The following is a 20,613-nucleotide window of genomic DNA, read 5'->3' as shown; positions in this document are numbered from 1 at the left end:
ATGCCCCTAAGGTCCCTAAATCTCTCCCCTCTCACCTTAAACCTATGCCCTCTAGTTCTTGATTCCCCAACCCTGGGAAGAAGACTGTATGCATTCACCCTATCTATGACCCTCATAATTTTATACAATTCTATAAGATCACCACTCATTCTCCTACGCTCCAATGAAAAAAGTCCCAACCTGCTCAACCTCTCTCTATAACTCAGTCCCTCGAGTCCCAGCAACATCCTCATAAATCTCCTCTGCACTCTTTCCAGCTTAATGGCAGCTTTCCCATCTTTCCTGTCAATGTCTCAATTGGAAATCATGGATGTTTTCCAGACAGATGGAGCTTATTTGGTCCATCATATCCAGACAGGCCAAAGATGGAGCCACATAGGCATCTCCTGCTTCCCAGTCCTCAGCCCTGAAGGTTATGTGTTTGTCTAGTGGGGAAGGTTCCTGACCCCACCACCTGTTCTTTGCCACAAGTTTCCAGGCATCAGCCACTCTTCAGTTGATAAAAAACGTTCCTCATCTTAAACCTATGTTCCCTAGTTACTGACGTCCCTCACAGGGGAAATTGATCCTTCAAACTCACCCTGATTAGGCCTCACATAATTTTCTACCACTATCAAATCTCCCCTCTGTGTCCTTTTCTCCAAAGAAAACATTTCTTGGCAGTCGCTCCCCTTACATCACCTCTTAAAGCTGAAGGGGGTTACTCACCTCTTGTCTGTATCCTGTCTTGTAATTTAACCCTGATATCATTCCAGTGACCCTGCACTGCAACCTCAGCAAGGCCAATGCATACACCCAGACTGTGTGTCTCAGAACTGAATGGGGTCTAACGAGGGTTTTGCATGATTGTAACAAAGATCCCACCCCTCTGTATCCCAGCTGCTTTGTGATACATGCCTTTGTAATTACTCTATGTACCTTTCCTTCAGTATTAGTGAGCTTAAGATAAGATATCTTTATTAGTCACATGTACATCGAAACACAGTGAAATGCATCTTTTGCGTAGAGTGTTCTGGGGGCAGCCCACAAGTGTCGCCACACTTCCGGCACCAATGTAGCATGCCCACAACTTCCTAACCCGTACGTCTTTGGAATGTGGGAGGAAACTGGAGCACCCGGAGGAAACCCACACAGATACGGAGCGAACGTACAAACTCCTTACAGACAGTGGCCGGAATTGAACCCGGTCGCTGCTGCTGTAAAGCGTTATGCTAACCGCTACACTACCGTACCTGCCCAATAAACATGGTTAGATGCCACTAAGTAGATGGCAATGCCTTAACCATTTGTGTGTTGTAAGGCTACAAGGGCCCCTTCCATCCTTATCAAGGGGAGTGCTAACCTTCTCTCCTTCCATAAAACACCTTCTATAAGTAAAGAAATTCCAACTGTTTATGTTGCTATATCCCATTTGGTACAACAGTGGGAATGAGGAAGAGCCCACCTTCAGCTGTAGATTTGTAATGGTCATCTCTGCAGCCAGTCGAATATCATTTTCCATATTGCCTTCATTGCGTCACCACAACCTTCAATCATATGAGTATTTGAAGGTCAAGTTTGTTGGCACAAAACTCATGTTCTATCTGCATGCACCTGGGGCATGGACAACTAGTGTGGGGTCCTGGAACGAAGGTCCAGCTGCAGTACGCAGATGTTGCTCGCATTTGCACGTGCTCACAAGCCGAGATCGAAGTCACCATTGACTCGATCACTGAAGGGGATGGGCCTTACACTCAATATCGGCAAGACAAAGGTCCTCTACCAACCTGCCCCTGCTGTACAACATTGCCCTCCCACAATAAAGATTCACGAAGAGACAGTAGAAAATGTGGACCACTTTCAGTGAAGGCAGACATCAATGGTGAGCCTTTAGTGCACCAGTACCGCTTTTGGTTCACTGAGGAAAAGGATATTTGAAGATCAATAAAGGTTCACAGGGAGTCCCTGGAAAACGTGGATCATTTCCCTTATCTTGGGAGTCACCTCTCAGCGAAGGCAGACATCAATGATGAGCTTTTGGTGTTCCAGCACCATCTTTGGTCAACTGAGGAAAATGATGTTTGAAGATCAAGACCTCAGACTCAACACAAAACTCATGGTCTACTGGGCAGCAGTGATTCCTGCTGTCCTGTATGTGTCTCAGACATGGACTACCCTCAGCAGGTAACTCAAGGCACTGGAGAGATACCACCAACGTTTTCTCCTCTGGAAGGATAAACAAACCAACATAGGTGCCTTCTCCCAACAAACATCTCCCCATTGAGGCCCTAATAACACTCTAATGGCTCTGATGGACAACCAGATCCCTGAAACAGACTGATACTCCAATCTTCACCATACCAAGAAATTACCAGCCATAGAGCCATGCAGCCTGGAAAGAGGCCCTTCAGCCCATCAATTCCACACCAACCATCAACAACCAATTACACCAATCCTACACTAATCCCATTTTATTCTCCCCACATTCCCATCGACTCCCCCCAGATTCTACCCCTCACTTACACTCAAGGGGCAATTTACAGGGGCTAATTAACCCACTAACCCATATGTCTTTGGGATGTTGGAGGAAACCAGAGCATTGGGATAAGATCTTTATTAGTCACATGTACATTGAAACACACAGTAAAATGCATCTTTTGCCTAGTGTTCTGGGGCAGCCCGCAAGTGTCGCCACCCTTCCGGCGCCAACATAGCATGCCCACAACTTCCTAACCCGTACGTCTTTGGAATGTGGGAGGAGACTGGAGCACCCGGAGGAAACCCACGCAGACACGGGGAGGACATACTATCTCCTTACAGACAGCGGCCAGAATTGAACCCGGGCCACTGGCGCTGTAATAGCGTTACGCTAACCGCTACACTACCATGCCTGCCCTTGGGAGGACACCCACGCGGTCACAGGGAGAATGTGGAAACTCCACACAGACAACTCGCAAGGTCAGGATCGAACCTGAGTCTCTATAGCTGAGTCTCTGTAGGAGAGGCTGCACTACTCTATGTTTTTCCAAGCCACTACTGTAATGTAATAAACACTGCACTCTTGCCTCTGAGTTGGAAGGTCCTGGCTTCACATCCAGCTGCAAAGATTTGATCACAACTGTCCACAGTGCAGTGTAGGAGGGACCACTTTTGGAATGAGATGTTAAACTGTAGATCAATCTGTCTCCTCGGGTGAACGCTCAAAATTCCAGAAGCCTGAGTAAACAGCAGAGCATTGCATCACCTCCCAACCGACCCAGGCACCAGCATCATCAAACACCTCCAGCCACTCCCATGGCAGAGTCCGTGTGTACCACTCGGCCTCATTAGCCACCTCACAGTCCACAGAACCAGAGTGGAAGCAAGTCGTCGTCGATCTCAAGGAAAGACAGAAGGAGGAGGGGGAGGAGGAGGAGGAGGAGGGGAGGAGAAGGAGGAGCAGAAGGAGGTGGAGGAGGGGGAGGTGGAGGAGAGGGAGGAGGAGGAGCAGAGGGAGGAGATGGAGAGGGAGGAGGGAGGTGGAGGAGAGGGAGGTGGAGGAGACGGAGAAGGAGGAGACGGAGAGGGAGAGGGAGGAGAGGGAGAGGGAGGAGACTGAGAGGGAGGAGGAGGTGAAGGAGGTGGAGGAGAGCGAGGAGGAGGAGGAGGAGAGGGAGAGGGAGAGGGATGAGGTGAAGGAGGAGGTGGAGGAGGAGGTGGAGGAGAGGGAGAGGGAGGAGCAGAACAAGAAGAACTCTCCCCGAAAGCCCCTGGGTTACAGTTCACTAAATGTTCCTCCTGTATAATTAACCATCAACAGCAGGAAAGATTACTATCAAATTGTAAGGCATGTTTTTCCCGCTACTAAATGAAATGAATTGACATTCAATGGCATTACTGTTGTTGAGGCCACATTATCAACTTCCTAGGGGTGACTATTGACTAGAAGCTCACTTGGACTGGTGACATAGGTACCGTGGCTACAAGAGCAGGGCTGATGTTGGCTATCTGCAGTGAATGGCAAACTTCTGAGAGTCCGAATCCTTTCACTAAATATAAGGCCAAAATCAGGAGTGTTATGGAACACTCTCTTCCTGCATGGATGAGTGCAGCACCAATAGGTGTCAAGAAGTTCAGCACCATCCACGACAAAGTAACCCACTGGACTGGAACCCGTCCATCATCCCAAGTATTCATTCTGCCCACCACCGGTGCACAGCGATCGCAGTGCGTATCGTCAATAAAACACACTCCTGTTACTCAACCAGCTACTCCGACAGCACGACCCGAACCCACGACCTCTACCAGCAAGAAGGACGAGGGCAGCAGTCTCATGGGAACACCGCCACCTCCAGGTTCCCTCCAAGTCACACCCCACCCTGACTTGGAAACATATCGCTGGTCCTTCATTGTCACTGGGTCTAAATCCTGGAAGTCCCTCCCCAACAACACTGCAGGAGCACCTTCACTTGCAGGGCTGCAGCAGTTCAAGAATGTGGCTCACCACAACTTTTTCAAGGGCAATTAGGGTTGGGCAAGAGATGCTGGGCCTTGATAGCAGCACACCCATCCCAGAAAATGAATAAATAGAAATCCTTGGCAGACGGCAAAACCAGTCATGAAGGTTGTTAGAAAGGCACATCAGGTTTCCGGATTTATTAATGGACTCAGAACACAAAACCAGGGAAGTTAAACATTTTATAAACCTGAGGCCGGGCCTCAGCTGGAGAGCTATGGGCTGCATTGGGCACCGCTCTTGAGAAAGGTCAAGGCCTTAGAGAGGTCATTTGTCACAATAGGACCAGGGATGAAAGACTTCAGTGCAGCCGTTAGCAGTACGCTATTACAGTGCCAGCGACCCAGGTTCAATTCCGGCCATTATCTGTCAGGAGTTTGTACGTTCTCCCCGTGTCTGTGTGGGTTTCCTCCGGGTGCTCCGGTTTCCTTCCACATTCTAAAGACGTACGGGTTAGGAAGTTGTGGGCATGCTATGTTGGCGCCGGAAGCGTGGTGACACTTGGGGGCTGCCCGCAGAACACTCTACGCAAAAGATGTATTTCACTGTGTGTTTCGATGTACGTGTGACTAATAAAGATATCTTATCTTATCTTATGTAAAGATGAGAGAAGTGGGGATATCACAAAAGGGTGAAGACAGATTTAAAGGAGGCATTCAAAACCAGGAAGGATCTCATTCATCCCAAAGCAAAGGAAGAGAAACTGTTCCCACCAAAAAAAGGGTAGTGACAGAGGACATATATTTAAGGCAACTGGCAAAAGAACCAAAGAAAATATGAGGAAGAGGAGACACGAGAGCCTGCAGATGCTGGAACCTGGAGCAACAAACAATCTGCTGGAAGACCTCAGCGAGTTGAGCAACATCTGTGGGGGGAATGGAATTGTTGGTGTTTTGAGTCGAAACCCTGCAAAAGCACTGAGAGTGGAGAGGGGAGATGGCCAGTATAAAGAGGAGAGGGGGAGTGGTGAGCATGGTTGGCTACCCATCCAGTACTCTAAAAATTCCCTGCCCACCACCAGAGCAACATGGCTGCCGAGTGTATCATCTACACAGCAGGTGCATGGGAGCACCATCACCTGCAGGTTCCTTCATGGCACACCATCTGAACAGGGAAGTGGATCGGAGTTCCTTCATCATCGCTCGGTCTAGATCCTGGAATCCTAGAGAAACAAAGGACTGCAGATGCTGGAATCTAGACGAAAAACACTATGATTCTGGAGGAACTCAGCAGGCCAGGCAGCATCCGTGGAGAGAAGCAGGCGGTCAACGTTTCAGGTCAGGACCCTTCTTCAGGACTGAAGATAGGAAAAGGGGAAGCCCAATATATAGGAGGGAAAAGCAGAGCAGTGATAGGTGGACAAAAGAGGGGAGACGGGGTGGGCACAGCATGGTGATAGGTAGATGCAGGTAAGAGATAGTGATAGGCAGGTGTGGGGGAGGAGGGGAGAGCAGATCCACCGGGGGATGGGTCAAAGGTAAGGAGAGAAAGGGAAAAAAAGGTAGAAAAAAAAGATGCTAGGAAAGGGAAGAAGAGAAGAAGCCTATATATCGGGCTTCCCCTTTTCCTATCTTCAGTCCTGAAGAAGGGTCCTGACCCGAAGCGTTGACCGCCTGCTTTTCTCCACGGATGCTGCCTGGCCTGCTGAGTTCCTCCAGCATCATCATGCAGATCCTGGAATTGTCCAACTGCGCCATGGAAGTGCCTTCGCCCTGAAAGACAGTAACCGTTCAAGGTGGCGGCGCACCAATATCTTCCCAGGAGTGACTGGTGGACCAAGAGGGATGAAGGGACAGGCAGATGGGGCCAGGTAGGGGAGGGGCAGGGGTGGAGTTGGGAGGCACAGACAGGTGGGTGATAGGTGGAGGCAGCCGGAGCTGGGGGAGGTGGCGGGAGAGGAGGGGAGGGGAAGGGGATGGTGGAAGCTGCTGCTGGAACATAGCTACCAGTTTTGGAACGTGATGAAGGTGATGATGGGAACGGTAGGGGAGAGGTGAAAGGCAGTTGAAACCAGATTGGGGGGGGGTGGTGGCTGATCCTGGTGGGTGAACTGTGTGGGTAGTAGGTGTATGGAACCAGGAGGGGGTAGGGAATGGGTGATGGGTGGGGCAGAGGGTTTGCTGGAGGGATGTGTGGGAAAGGGGACAAAAATTGGAGGTCCAGAGGAGGATCAGAAGGAGGGGGGGGGGACAGAAAAAAGAGCAAGATGGAGCCCAGAGGGTGGGGTAGGAAGGTGAAGGTGGAACCAGTGGGAAAGATAAGGAAGGTTTGTTCCATTGTCTGACAGGAAGCTGGAAATAACAAAAAAAATGTACATAGTTGAAGGACAACCTCTTTTTCCATTTGCTTCAGTGGATGTGGGTATCACCACAAGGCCAGCATTTATTGCCCCTCCCTACTCGCTCCTGGGAAGATATTGGTGAGCCGCCACCTTGAATTCCAGGATCTAGACCGAACGATGATAAAGGAACTGTGATCTATTTCCCTGTTAGGATGGAGGAACCCGCAGCTGGAGGTGCTCCCATGTACCTGCTGCGTCGATGATACATTCGGCAGCCACGTTGCTCTGGTGCTGGGCAAGGAATTTTTAGAGTATTGGATGGGGTAGCCAACCAGGCTACTTTGCCCTGGATGGAACTGAGAGTCTTCAGCAACACTGAAATGTGCATTCTTTGACGGGTTAATGAGCTGCTGGGAAAAAATAAAAGGGAATGGGACTAATTGGATGCTCCTTCAAATGAGCCAGGATAGGCGTGATGGCCCAAATGGCCTCTTCCCCTATTGCATCGCTCTTCAATTCCATGAAATACAGAAAAGCAGGAGAAATCCTGATAAAAGTGTTTTTATTACAATTTGTAAGTTATGTAAAATCCCACTGAATTTATTCTTTGAATTAGGGGAGTGTGAGTTATGAGACCCACTGGCCACTTCATTCTTTAAACTTTATTTCCTTTTGTAATTTACTGATGCTTGACCTTTTATCGATGTATGAGTACTTGAGTCCTCATCATAAAAAATGAAGTTAGTTAAGTTTGATGAAAGGAACAAAGCAAGTACATTGTAGCAACAGGAAAGTAAATTTAAAGCTGCATTGGTTTGTTTTTGTTCTTTATTTCAAAGTGTTACATTGGCATAAATGCTCATGTAAGCTCTGACAGTTTCTGAACATTAAAGTTTGCTGTTTCTTGTAAAAATAATAGTCTACCTTCTGATGTGCCATGCATTCTGGGTAGGGACATCCACCATTGTTGCCCAGAATTGCTGAATGGAATCTATTTAAATTGGTAATTGGGGAGAATTGTGTTTGTACACAGGAACTGTTTGATGAGAAGCAACATCTTTTTGATCTTACACCAGCCTAGTGTTTGCAAGATACAGCAATTTCTGAGTTGTTCTCCCAATTAATTTATCCCAGACCCAAACCTACGTACAGCACTTTGCACATCTTAGAGAAGAGGTCACATACTGATATGTTTTACAATTATTGAAGTTTTTTTTTAATTAGACCATAGAACATAGAGAAGTTCAGCACAGGAACAGACCCTTTGGCCCTTGATGTCTGTGCCGACCATGATGCCAAATTAAAACTAAACTAAACCTACCTGCCTAACATGGTCCATATCCTTCCATTCCCTGCATGTCCATGTGCCTGTCTAAATGCCTCTTAAACTAAATGTTAAACTAAATCCCACCTGTCTGCACATGGTCTGTATCCCTCTTTTCCCTGCATATTCATGTGTCTATCTTATTTATCAAAGCCTCCTGAACACCACTATTGTGTCTGCCTCCACCACCCCTTGCAGCATGTTCCTGGCACCTACCACTCTCTGTGTAAAAAAAAAACTTGCCCCACACATCTCCTTTTAACTTCCCCTTTCTCACCTTAAAGCTGTGCCCTCTAGTATTTGACATTTCTACCCTGGATTATTAATTATTATTCATTCATAGAGTGTGGGTGTCCCAGGTAACATGAGCATTTACTGTCCATCCCTGGCGCAAAGACAAAATGGAGAAGAAATTCTGTGGGCAGCCAAATTTGAGGAGAGTGTTCCACAGTCTGTCCTGATTGAGGGTGTCAGTGGTCATGGTGATGTTGAGAAAGGCCATGGACACTGGCTGGGTGCTGCTCCTGCATTTTTTTGGGGGGTAGGGGCGGATTTGTGGTGCAGTGAAGATGCATGTGCAATGTGTCTCTAGTTGAACAGAATTCACACTGAGATTTGGGGAGCAGCTCCTCAGCCAATGAGAGGAGGTGACTGATGGAGCCACTGGCAATGACTTGTGGCAGGAAGCAGGAACATATGCACACCACATTCGCACACATGCACACACAGATGTGGTGCGTGCACACACATTTGCATACACACCCACAAAAGGAAACACAGCCATAAATGCAGGCATGCACACACCCACACAGCCCACATTCAGATATCTACCCACATACAAAAACAGACCCTCCCCACACACACACATGTGTATCTTATGTGTGTGGAGATCTTACAGAAACATATAAAAATTATGAAAGGGGTAGATAAGATAGAGGCAGGAAGGTTGTTTCCACTGGGAGGTGAGACTAGAACCAGGGGACACGGCCTCAAGATTCAGGGGAGTAGATTTAGGATGGAGATGAGGAGAACTGCTTTTCCAGAGAGGAGTGAATTTGTGGAATTCTCTGCACAGGGAAGCAGTAGAGGCTATCTTGTTAAATATATTTAAGGACACAGTTAGAGTAGATTTTTGCATAGTTGAGGAATTAAGGGTTATGGGGAAAAGGCAGGTAGGTGGATCTGAGTCCACGGCCAGATCAGCCATGATCTTATTGAATGGCGGAGCAGGCTCGATGGGCCGGATGGCCTCCTCCTGCTCCTATTTCTTATGTTCTTATATGCACCCATACTCATCCACATGCAACATGCATACATGTATGCACATACATGCACAAGTGCACACAAATGCACATGCACCCATACTCGTTCCAACATGTAATCTAGGCAGGTTTACTTACATACACAGCAATGTTGCCTCACTGGATTCAGGCAGCAGAGAGGAGGATTATATGGCCACTGGAGGGCTGAGGTTCCCACCCCAATATTTGTCCTCAAGGAGTAAAAGGTGTAAGATGTGTAAATGAGTGTTTAGGTACAGATCCATGAGTGGTCAGATTTGAATCCCTGTGCACGTTCCTCTCTGGGAGCCTGTGGACCATATTATTTCCATTCAGCCTGGAGAACTCCCTTTAGTGAAGCTGAACCGACCCTAATTGATGTGCCTGGGAGCACGGAGGGGACTCGTCAGGCAACTGGAATATTGATGTGGAAGGCCAGAAGTCCAGGAGGGAACGGCTAAGCAGGAGGATGTTGGGAGTAAGGAGGAAAGCCCACTGAATTGATGGAAAACCTACCAGGGCAGGCTGCTGTGTCCAGAGAATGGTCTGATGGATACGGCAAGGAGGTTAAAAGTAAAGCAAAGGAAGATCTTTTTGCAGAATTGTTGCAGACAGCAGCTCTGTTGCAAAATATTCTACATTGTTTCCTATACTGGTCTTTCTCCAGTAAATCCTGCACTGAAGAAGCACAAAACCACTTAGGAACAAAGCAAATCAAAAAACACGAATATGAAGAGAAGATAGGTACTTCCCCGGAGGAGTTAAGTTGCAGAGAGTTAAGATAATTTGCTTTTAAATCTTCTTTTTCTTGCTAGGCATTGATTTTGCCAGGGGTTACTTGGGAAAGAATAAAAGATCTGAAATATTAAAACGGCAATTTGTGAAGGCAGCTTGTAGGTGTAATTGAATTACTATCGACAGCTCAGTTCTTACAGGACAGACACACAACACCAATTTGCATCTTTAAATGGACGATTAGCTGTAAATCCTGAAATGACCCAATCCTTCTTGGCAGGTCGACAAACATCCGGCTCGACACTATGGCTGTTTGAAAAGCTGCTGTGTGTTAAATACAAGGACGAAAATGATTAAAGGGATCACTCGTTAATTGTTGGGCTGTGGGGGGGGGGGGGGGGGCACGGGTGGGATTGAGATCACCAGGCAGCTGTAGATGCGCAGATGTTTGTATGTTCGAACGCACAAGGATCCAACCATTTAAAACGGGACTGACTTGAGATAACTTGCATCTTGCACATTCTTTCAGGACATCTCAAAGTATATTATAGTTAATAGTTCTGTGATGTATTCACTACTGTAGCAGCAGCAAACTTGCACACTGATAGCTCCTACAAATACAATGACTGGATACTCTACATTGGTGAGACCAAACCGCAGACTAGGTGACCATTTCACAGAACACCTGCGCTCTGTCCGTAACCGCCACCTGCATCTCCCTGGCGTCACTTCAACTCCCCCTCCCACACTATCACTGATATGTCAGTCCTTGGCTTCCTCCACTGCCAGGAGGAATTCGAAGTGCAAACTGGAGGAACAGCACCTCATTTTCCATCTTGGAACCTTGCAGCCCAACAGCATGAACATTGAATTCTCCCAGTTTAGGTAATCCCCACCCCCCTTCCCACACCCCCCCCCCCCACCCCCCAGACCGTGCTTCTTCTCTTCTTCCCTCTCCTAGCCTCTTTTTTCCCTCTCTCTCCTCACCCTTGACCCTCCCCCAGTGGATCTGCTCTCCCCTCCTCCCCCCTATCTCTTACCTGCATTTACCCATCACCACCCTGTGCCCACCCGGCCTCCCCTCTTTTGTCCATCTATCACTGCTCTGCCTTTCCCTCCTATATATCGGGCTTCCCCTTTTCCTATCTTCAGTCCTGAAGAAGGGTTCTGACCCGAAACGTTGACCGCCTGCTTTTCTCCACGGATGCTGCCTGGCCTGCTGAGTTTCCTTCAGCATCATCATGTTTTACCTCTGGATTCCAGCATCTGCAGTCCTTTATTTCCCTTCGACTGGATAATCTGTTTTTTTAATGCCACAGGAATTAAGCCATAACTATTGGGGTTGGACGTTGGGAGTCTATCCAGTTCTTTTTCAAAATAACCCCCTAATACAATTGTATTATCATCTGAGAGGACTTAAATTTAACATCTCATGAAAAACAGCTCTGCCGGCAGTGTAGTACACCCTCAGTGCCGCGCAACAGCCTAAATTGTCCATAAGGTTCTCAGTGGGGCTTCAAACCACTGATAGAGGTCAATGTGCACTGTGAGCCACAGATGAGACAGGCACCATTGATAAACCCTCTCAGCTGTAGAACACCTTCTACAGGAGCACTCATAAACCACTACCTCAGCTGGGGGAAAGATAAACAATCTTAGTTGTAGTTCCGGCAAACCCTCTCAGCTACAGGAATGATAAAGACGACCAGTTGGGTCATTGAAAAACCCTCTCAGCTCGGGATTGATAAACCCTCCCCACATGAGGGAGAGCACAAGAACACAAGAAAATAGGAGCAGGAGTAGGCCACTTGGCCCGCCATTCAATGTGATCATGGCTGATCGATGCTGGCCTCAACTTCTGTGCCAGTCCCCCATAACCCTTAATCCTCGATCTTTCAAATATTTATCTATCTCCACCTTAAATACATCTGATGATCCGGTGTCCACCACTCTCAGGGCAGAGAATTCCAGAGGCTGAGGGAAGAAATTTCAATGTCCCTCAGTATTAAATGAGTGGCCCCTTATTTTGCAGCTATGTCCCCTTGAAAACATCTCAACATCTCCCTTGTCAACACCAACCCCCCCCCTTAGGATCACATTGTTTGAGGTGTTAGGCCCTCTCTCAAGGATGGACAAACCCTCCCAGCTCTGCGACTGACCGACCTGTTGCTTCTGACAAGCCCTCTCCGTGCAGGGACGATAACACCTCTGGAACAGATAATGCTGATTGATATAACACCCAGCCCAAGGGAAGTTACTCTCGGCTGGGGAACAATTAATCCTCTCCTGGGGAGTTAAAACCTCATCGGCCATGGCTCTGACGCACTCTCCCAACTGGAGAACTGATGAAATCTCTCGGTGGTGGGACTGGTAAAGATTCAGCTGAGGCATTAGGGGGTGGATGCTAACACACTCTCTCAATGTGCGACATAAAGCTCTCACCTGGGGACTGACCTCCTATCTCAGGGGCAACAGATGAACCTTCTCTGATCTGAGCTAGGGACAGCTGAGCCCTCTCTCTGCTGGGGACAGATGAAATCTCTGATTCCCCAGGGCATGCAGGTTGGTAGGTTAATTACCCCTAGTATGTAGGTGTGTGGTGGAACTTGGGGGGGGGCAGTAAATGGGAATGAGGGGAGAATAAATTGAGAGTAGTGTAGGATGTGTTGATGGGATCTTAATGGTCAGCACGGACTCAGTGGCCCGAATGGCCTGATTTTGTGCTGTATCTCACTATGGCTCTATAAAACTCTGGTTAGACCACACTTAGAGTACTGTGTCCAGTTCTGGTTGCCTCATATAGGAAGGATGTGCAAGCATTGGAAAGGGTGCAGAGGAGATTTACCAGGATGCTGCCTGGTTTAGAGAGTATGCACTATGAGGAGAGACTAAGGGAGCTAGGGCTTTTTGGAGAGAAGGAGGATGAGGGGAGACATGACAGAGGTGTACAAAATATTAAGAGGAATAGATAGAGTAGACAGCCAGCGCCTCTTTCCCGGAGCACCAATGCTCAATACAAGAGGGTATGGCTAAATTAATGGGTGGGAAGTTCAAGGGTTTGATGGGCACTTAAAATGTTAAAAAAAAACCATGGCTGTTGATCATGTTCTCCTAGTTCTGACAAAGAGTCCTGGATCTGAAATGTTCATTGCTTCTCCTTCCACAGACACTGCCTGACTTGCTGAGTGTTTCCAGCATTTTCTGCTCTTGATCCTAATTGACAAGTGAATTTAGGATAGCCTCGAAATGGCACAGACTGAAAACTCTGTCCCTTTTTTTGAAAGACAATTTTATCACTTCAGGTTTTAGACCTTCCTTTACGTGCAGTCATGGCCTCGGTTTTGAAATGGGCAACAACGATGATGTTTATAACTGGCCAGATCATCTACTTGTCAAAGTCACTTTTAAAGCTGTGGGGCAAATAATGGAACAAGGTTTGCAATCTCCAGAGTGAGGTCATGCGATCAGATGTTATGTGGCTGGAATCAGCATCAGGGGTTAGATAACCTCTCCCCCACTCCCAGACTGAGAGCCTCAAGTAATGAAGCTTTAATTTCCCAGACACATTTTGCAAGAAACAGAGAAAGTCAGGTCTGCCTACTTGGTTGAGCCAGCATGTCGTTTAGTTACCCGACTAATATCCAGAGATACGAGTTCAAACCCCACCACAGCAGCCGAAGGGTTTAAATACAAGTAATTAAATTATGATCTGTATCATTACTGGGACAGGATTGGGACTTCCAGTAGGAGTGGAGCTAACCTTCACTGTTCAATGTACAGCGACTGTACTCCAGAACCAAGGTCACCTCATCCTCAACAGTTGAGCTGCAGTATGCAGACGATGCTTGTGTTTGTTCCCATACTGAGGCCAAGCTACAAGCCATCATCAGCATCTTCACTGAAGCATATGAGAAGATGCTTTGAACTCCAAATCTACAACAATGAGGCCCTCTACTACCTGCCCCCACTGTGCAATGCTGCCCTCTGACAGTAAAGGTACACAGCAAGACCCTGGAAAAAGTGGACCACTTACATATCTCAACAAAGGCAGACATCAATGATGAATCGCCAGCATAGCCTTTGTTTGATAGACAAAACAGGATTTTGAAGATTAAGACCTCAGAACTGGCACAAAACTGATGGTCTACCGAGCAGGAGTAATATGCATCAGAGACCTTCACTATCTACAGCAGACATCTGAAGACACAGGAAGATAATACCAGTGCTGCCTCTGCAAAACCACTGGAAGGAGAAGTAAATCAGTGTCCTCTGCTGCCACTATTGAGGCCCTAGTTACCCTAAGTTGGCAGGTCACACCATTCACATGCCCAATAATAGATTCTCGAAATGGACATTCTTTTCTGAGCTCGGTTGTAGGAGGTGCTTACCAGTGGATGGAAAGAAAGTTAAGGATGTGCATGAAGCCTCCTTGGACAAGTGCAATATCCCCACTGAGTCATGACCACTGAAAGTGGAGAAGGAACATTCAGTATGCTATTGAGAACCTTGAGTCCCTGCATTGGGAGCACACAGCAGCCCTGTGTAAGGAGTGCACCACCTCACACACTACTCATCGTGCACTTCAAGGCCCCATGTGTGAAAAACTATACGGTGGTCTCAACAGCCACACCAGGACCTACACAACTGGAATGGAAGCAAGTCACCCTCATTCCCGACAGACTGCCAAAGGAAGGGTTCAGGTGCATGTGGAAGATGATTGCGTCTAAAACCAGGAAGTCAACTTTGACGCCATAAGAAGCAAGTTGCTCATTAAGTCATTGCTTCAATGGGGGAGGCTCAATGTGGTGTTGCATCAACAGCAGGCTCTGGTAGAGGAGGCCATTGAGCCCCTCTAGCCTGCTCTGCCACTTAATCAGAATGTGGCCATTTTTTAACTCCCCCTTCACATTCTGTTCTTATAAAAATCATTCGTTGATCACAGAGTCAATAGAAAGAAGCTGCTCAGCCCATTGAGTCCATTCTGATTCCTTGTAGAACAATCTGTTTATTCCCATTGTTCCCTCTTTCCCCATGGTCCTGGAAATTATTTTCCCTCAAGCATCTATCCAATTTCCCTTTAAAGGCTCTGATTAACTTTACTTCCACCAGTCCTACAGGCAGTGAGTTCCAGGTCACCGCACTAGGGATGGAAAACTTTTCCTCACATACCTGTGTCCTTTTCCCATCACTTAGAACATATATCCCCTGCTCTATCAACCAACCTGCAGCATTACAATAAGGCCCAACATAAGCTTGAGGAACAATACCTCAGCTTCTGGCTGCGCATGTTGCAGCTTTCGGGACTCAGTCTCAAAATCTCCAACATTAGATAACTCGCTCTTTCTTTCCATCTGTATCAGAACTGGCTGTTTCTTCCTGTTGTCATTTTGGCTCATCATTTTCCTATTTTTTTGTATAGTCTGATGTGCTGGGAACATTCCACAGCCTTAGCAACACATTACACAGACAAAGAAGTGTATTCTGGAAATCAACAAAACTGCAGATGCTGGAAATCTAAAATAAAAAACAGAAATGCCAGAAGTACTCAGCAGGTCAGGCAGCCTCCGTGGGAAGAGAAACAGAGGTAACGTTTCAGGTCGAAGACACTTTGTGAGAATTGGGAAGGAGAAAAGAAGTTTTGCTGCAGGGTAAGTGGGAGGGGGCTAAAACAGGGGCGACCATGGGGATGAACTGTAAACAAGGTTATCCAGTCAATGGGCATAATGTAATCCTAACTGCTACTCCTGTTATATGGTATTCTCTCTGGATGTGGGTGACCAGTGGTGTTCCGCAGGTGTACTGGGACCTCTGCTCTTTGTGATTTTTATAAATGACTTGGATGAGGATGTGGAAGGGTGGGTTAGTAAGTCTGCTGATGATACAAAGGTTGGTGGTGTTGTGGATAGTGTAGAAGGTTGCTGTAGATTACAATAGGATATTGATAGAATGCAGAGGTGGGCTGAGAAGTAGCAGATGGAGTTCAACCCAGATAAGTGTGAAGTGATACACTTCGGGAGATCGAATTTGAAGGCAGGATACAAGGTTAATGGCAGGACTCTTAGCAGTGTGGAGGAACAGAGGGATCTTGGGTCCACGTCCATAGATCCCTCAAGGTTGCCACGCAGGTTGATAGGGTTGTTAAGATGGCGTATGGAGTGTTGGCCTTCATTAGTCGGGGTATTGAGTTCAAGAGCCACGAGGTGATGTTGCAGCTCTATAGAACTCTGGTTAGATCACACTTGGACTATTGTGTTCAGTTCTGGTCACCTCATTATAGGAAGGATGTGGAAGCTTTAGAGAGGATGCAGTGAAGATTTACCAGGATGCTGCCTGGATTGGAGAGCATGTCTTATGAGGATAGGTTGAGCGAGCTAGGGCTTTTCTCTCTGGAGAGGAGGAGGATGAGAGGTGACTTGATAGAGGTGTACAAGATGATGAGGCATAGATTGAGTGGACAGTCAGAGATTTTTTCCCAGGGCAACAATGGCTAACACGAGGGGGCATAATTTTAAGGTGATTGGAGGAAGGTATAAGGGGGATGTCAGGAGTAAGTTTTTTTACACAGAGAGTGGTGGGTGCGTGGAACACACTGCGGGCAGAGGTGGTGGGGGCAGATACATTAGGGACATTTAAGACACTCTTAGATAGACATGTGAATGATGGAAAAATAGGGGGCTACGTGGGAGGGAAGGGTTAGATAGATCTTAGAGCAGGATAAAATGTTGGTACAACATTGTGGGCCAAAGGGCCTGTACTGTGCTGTAGTGTTCTATGTTCTACAGTCACTCCCCATCAGAGGGATTCCCTGTCTTCTACCTGTCCCTCCCCCAGCTTCTCTGTCACCTAAATCTAATTTGTTTACTCTTTCCCGGATCTGATTAAGGGTCTTAGGCTTAGAATGGTAACTCCGTTTCTCTTTCCACAGACGCTGCCTAACCTGCTGAGAGTTTCCAGTATTTTCTGCTTTTGTATCTGCTGATGGGAAACAGCTTCCCTTTATTTCCCCTGTCTAAACCAATCAATATCTTCCACACTTCTAAAAAGTCTCCTTCCAAACTTCTTTCCTCTGGGAAGAAGCACCCCAGCTTCTTCTGTCTAATCTTCTGGTAAGATCCCTGCATGCATTCTAGTAAATTGTTTTTTCCTTTGTACCATCTCGATGTACTTATGTTTGGAATGATCTGTCTGGATGGCATGCAAACAAAAGATTTTCACTGTACCTCATTACATGTGACATAATAAACCAACTACCAAATCACTTTCACTGCTCCCAGTTTTGGAAAGGTTGTTTGACCCCCAACATCACAACATTTTTTGGAGAGAATGTTCCAAATTTCCTCCCTCCTTTGCATAAAGAAATATTCTTGACCACCTTTGAATGAACTTGGCCATAATCTTAAGACTACATCCCCCAGTTTTAAACTCCATCCAACAGAGGATATAGTTTTCTTGCATCTCCTTTAATCACTGTAAACATTGCATTTAGATCACACTTCAATCTTTATACCCAAGGGCCATTTGCAGAGATTGACGGTCATGTTTGGATATGATTGGGTAGGTCAACACTTTATTTAGCTATAACCTCAGGATAGATTTCTGATGGGGGCAGGACTTTGGGTGGTGGGGTGGTGTGTAGCCTCACGTCTGTACCAACACTGTGGGAGACCCAAATAAACAGCCGGAAAGATGAGAATGAATTTAACCGCAACCATTTCGACAGAGGTCAACTCTAGTGAGACCTGAAATCCATTAGGCCCTGGCCTGTTTGAACAGCACATGGGGCAGGAAGATGAGAGATAGCCAGAATGGTCTGTGACGAGGGAGGAGATCCAGTCTTTTCTCTAGCAGAGAGTGTCTTCATTGCAGAGGGTGGTCATGTGCCCAGATGCCACTAATCCAACGCCCCAGCGACGAAACCTTAATCCAAAGTAGGATCTCATACAGACTGATCTGCCAAAGGACGAGAGCTTCTGTCAAGGAGATTTTCAGCTTTCTGTACCAGGACTTTGATGCATCTTTCTCATACCTGCCAGATCAAACAGGAAAGCCACATTAAACTGCTGAGAGACAAAGGAATGAAGGCACTGCAAGGTTTGATCTGATGGCTCACTATGTGTCTGTATCAGGTGGAGTGGGGCAGTGCCTTCAGCTCAGTATTAGAAAGTGTCAGGTTCAAGTCCCACTCAAGACTTACATTCAACTGAGTCCAACACTCCTCCACAGTCCAGGCAGAGGTTTCACCATCAGAGTTACTGTCCTTCGGGTGAGATGTGAAACTAAAGTCCTGTCTGCTCTCTCAAGTGTGTGTGAAAGATCCCAGGGTGCAGGGGGCAGTCCTCAGTGTCTGGCCCAATATTTACGCTCCAACTAACATCATTGAAAAAGAATCCTGATTATCATTTTGCTATTTGTGAGAGTGTGCTCTGCGTAAATTGACTGTTTTGTTTCCTATATTACGTAGAGTCATGGAGTCATTCAGCATGGAAACAGGCCCCTCAGCCCAAATGGTCCATTCTGACTATGATTCCCATCTAAGCTCGTCCCATTTGCCCACATCTGGCCCGTATCCCTCTAAACCTTTCCTATCCATGTACCTGTCCAAGTGCTTTTTAACATTTCAAAAAGTATTTCATTGGCCACAAAAACCTCAGAGACATGCTGAATGGGATGTGAAAAGTCCTATAGAAATACACATCTTTTTTAAGAATCTGCAGGCTTGATTCAATGGAGTCAAAGAGTCTCACAGCACAGAAACAGGCCCTTTGGTCCATCATGTTCTTGTCGACCATTAAGTATTCATTTTTCTGATGTTAAAACCATGTCATTGGGGAGAAGGGAAGCTCAATTTTCTTCCTTTCTTTTAAGTATGAAAAAAGAGCTCTCCAAGGCTATTTAACTGTTAAAAGCATGACAGCCAAGCCCACTGCACTTATAGCATGCCCCAGGCACTGTACTGTCCAGTCACCAGCACACTTCAGGGGAGAGACACCCCTGAAATCATTGGTCCTGAGAGCAAATGGAACTCTGCAAACTCTTACAAACAGGAGACTCTTGCCTTGGTTTGCCAATTTTATCAAACCGACTTCTTCAATTGCAATATTGAATTTGGCTCTGTTTGTTATTCCCTTTACTTCTTCCCTTCCTGAACAGCGGCTAATATTTATCTACTAAAATCTACAGGTTGGTTTGAGTGGGACGAGATGCGAGACATGAGAAAAGTTGTTGTTGGGGGATTGGTCATGTGGTAGGGAGAATGGCTTCCTCTTGTTGGAACTCCTTCTATTTTTGTTACGTTTGATTTCAACTTGGATTGCAAAAACCAAACTTATATTGAAAAACAATCACAGATCAGCGAAGGATGAAATAACAGATTGGGCAGTGGGTACATTGTGATCTCTGTAATATGGGAAGCTTCACTGTTTGGTATTTTCGCAAACAGTTCACTACAAGCCTTTGTGTTAGCAAGCCATTTCCTGAGTGTCAGCTCCAGAATACTGGTGTCACTGCTTGGCTGGGTTCACTGCAGTGAAATAGAATTAGAGATTGTTAAATCAGGTAATGTAATCAGTGTTTTTAAATATAAAAAAAGAACATGGTTGGTTACTGTTGATGACAGCTTCAATATCCAGAATGTTCTATTTTTCTGTTCATGAATTTAAAGGCTTTCTCTTTCATGGATTCACATGACTGAAAGATTGGATTTCTATAGCGCCTTTCACATTGTTCTGAGGCACTTGACAACCAATGAAATGTCCTCTCTGTAAGGCTGCATACGGTCACATGCTAAAGCCAGGCAGAGTGAAGATGATTGGATAATACCCCTGTTACTCAAGCTTGGTGACCTTGCTGAGATTGAATTTATGCACAGAATTTATATGTAACTATCCTCCACTCAGTGCATTCTCTGAAGACATTAGCCGGCAGAAGTTGCTGTCATTCCTGTCTCCTCCACCCTTTGAACAGACACTAATTTCCAAGTAATTTGCACAATAGACTGTACATAACCAGACACTGATGGGAAATGGCAGGCACAAACAAACTGTTGTCAATAGTTGAAGAGTCAAAGATTGAATGTAAGAGACAGGACGCAAGTCTTTACTGCACATTTGAAAAGCAGCAGCACTGCCAAAGTACCTCACTAGATCAGCCTACATTAAGCAGTCACATTCCCGGGGTGGGATTTGAACCCACAATCTTGATTCAGAACACTACTGAGTCATGGCACCTTTCACTTTAAACTGGGTAATAAACCAAGCAGAGCCATTTGTTCACTCACACACGCATCACAGAACCTGCCTGATTTAACAGTGGACAACAATGTCCCACAGGGTTCAGTTCTGGGGTCACTCCTGCTTGCTGTTTGTTAAGAAAGGATTGAGCAGAGCAGACAGCAACAAACTAAGGGAAGGATCAACTAAAAGGAGAAAATTCGTTAGCAGAGGCTGTGGAATTCACTTCCCTGATTAATGATTGAGCCAGAAACGATGCCAACATTCAAGACTGCATTGGATACATGGAT

At 46.4% G+C, this 20,613-nt stretch overlaps 1 protein-coding gene and 1 non-coding gene across 3 annotated transcripts in view; both read right to left on the bottom strand.

The window, feature by feature from the left end:
- Positions 1 to 1,237: 1,237 nt before the first annotated feature.
- LOC127579032 (U6atac minor spliceosomal RNA) lies at positions 1,238 to 1,364 on the bottom strand. Its single transcript, XR_007957629.1, has one exon. It is a non-coding gene; the product is annotated as a U6atac minor spliceosomal RNA (small nuclear RNA).
- A 16,158-nt stretch (positions 1,365 to 17,522) lies between these two features.
- adck1 (aarF domain containing kinase 1) overlaps positions 17,523 to 20,613 on the bottom strand; it is a 567,777-nt gene continuing 564,686 nt past the window's right edge. For both annotated transcript variants that reach the window (XM_052017675.1, XM_052017684.1), the window contains exon 11: positions 17,523 to 18,120. In XM_052017675.1, coding sequence (XP_051873635.1) covers positions 17,952 to 18,120 — 169 coding nt within the window. In that variant the 3' untranslated portion in view covers positions 17,523 to 17,951. The remainder of the gene's footprint in view (positions 18,121 to 20,613) is intronic.

This window comes from Pristis pectinata, chromosome 1 (assembly GCF_009764475.1).
Source record: "Pristis pectinata isolate sPriPec2 chromosome 1, sPriPec2.1.pri, whole genome shotgun sequence".
In the NCBI taxonomy this organism is placed as follows: Eukaryota; Metazoa; Chordata; class Chondrichthyes; order Rhinopristiformes; family Pristidae; genus Pristis; species Pristis pectinata.
Note: the sequence above shows the minus strand (reverse complement) of the source record. Positions and strands in the feature narration are given on the sequence as shown.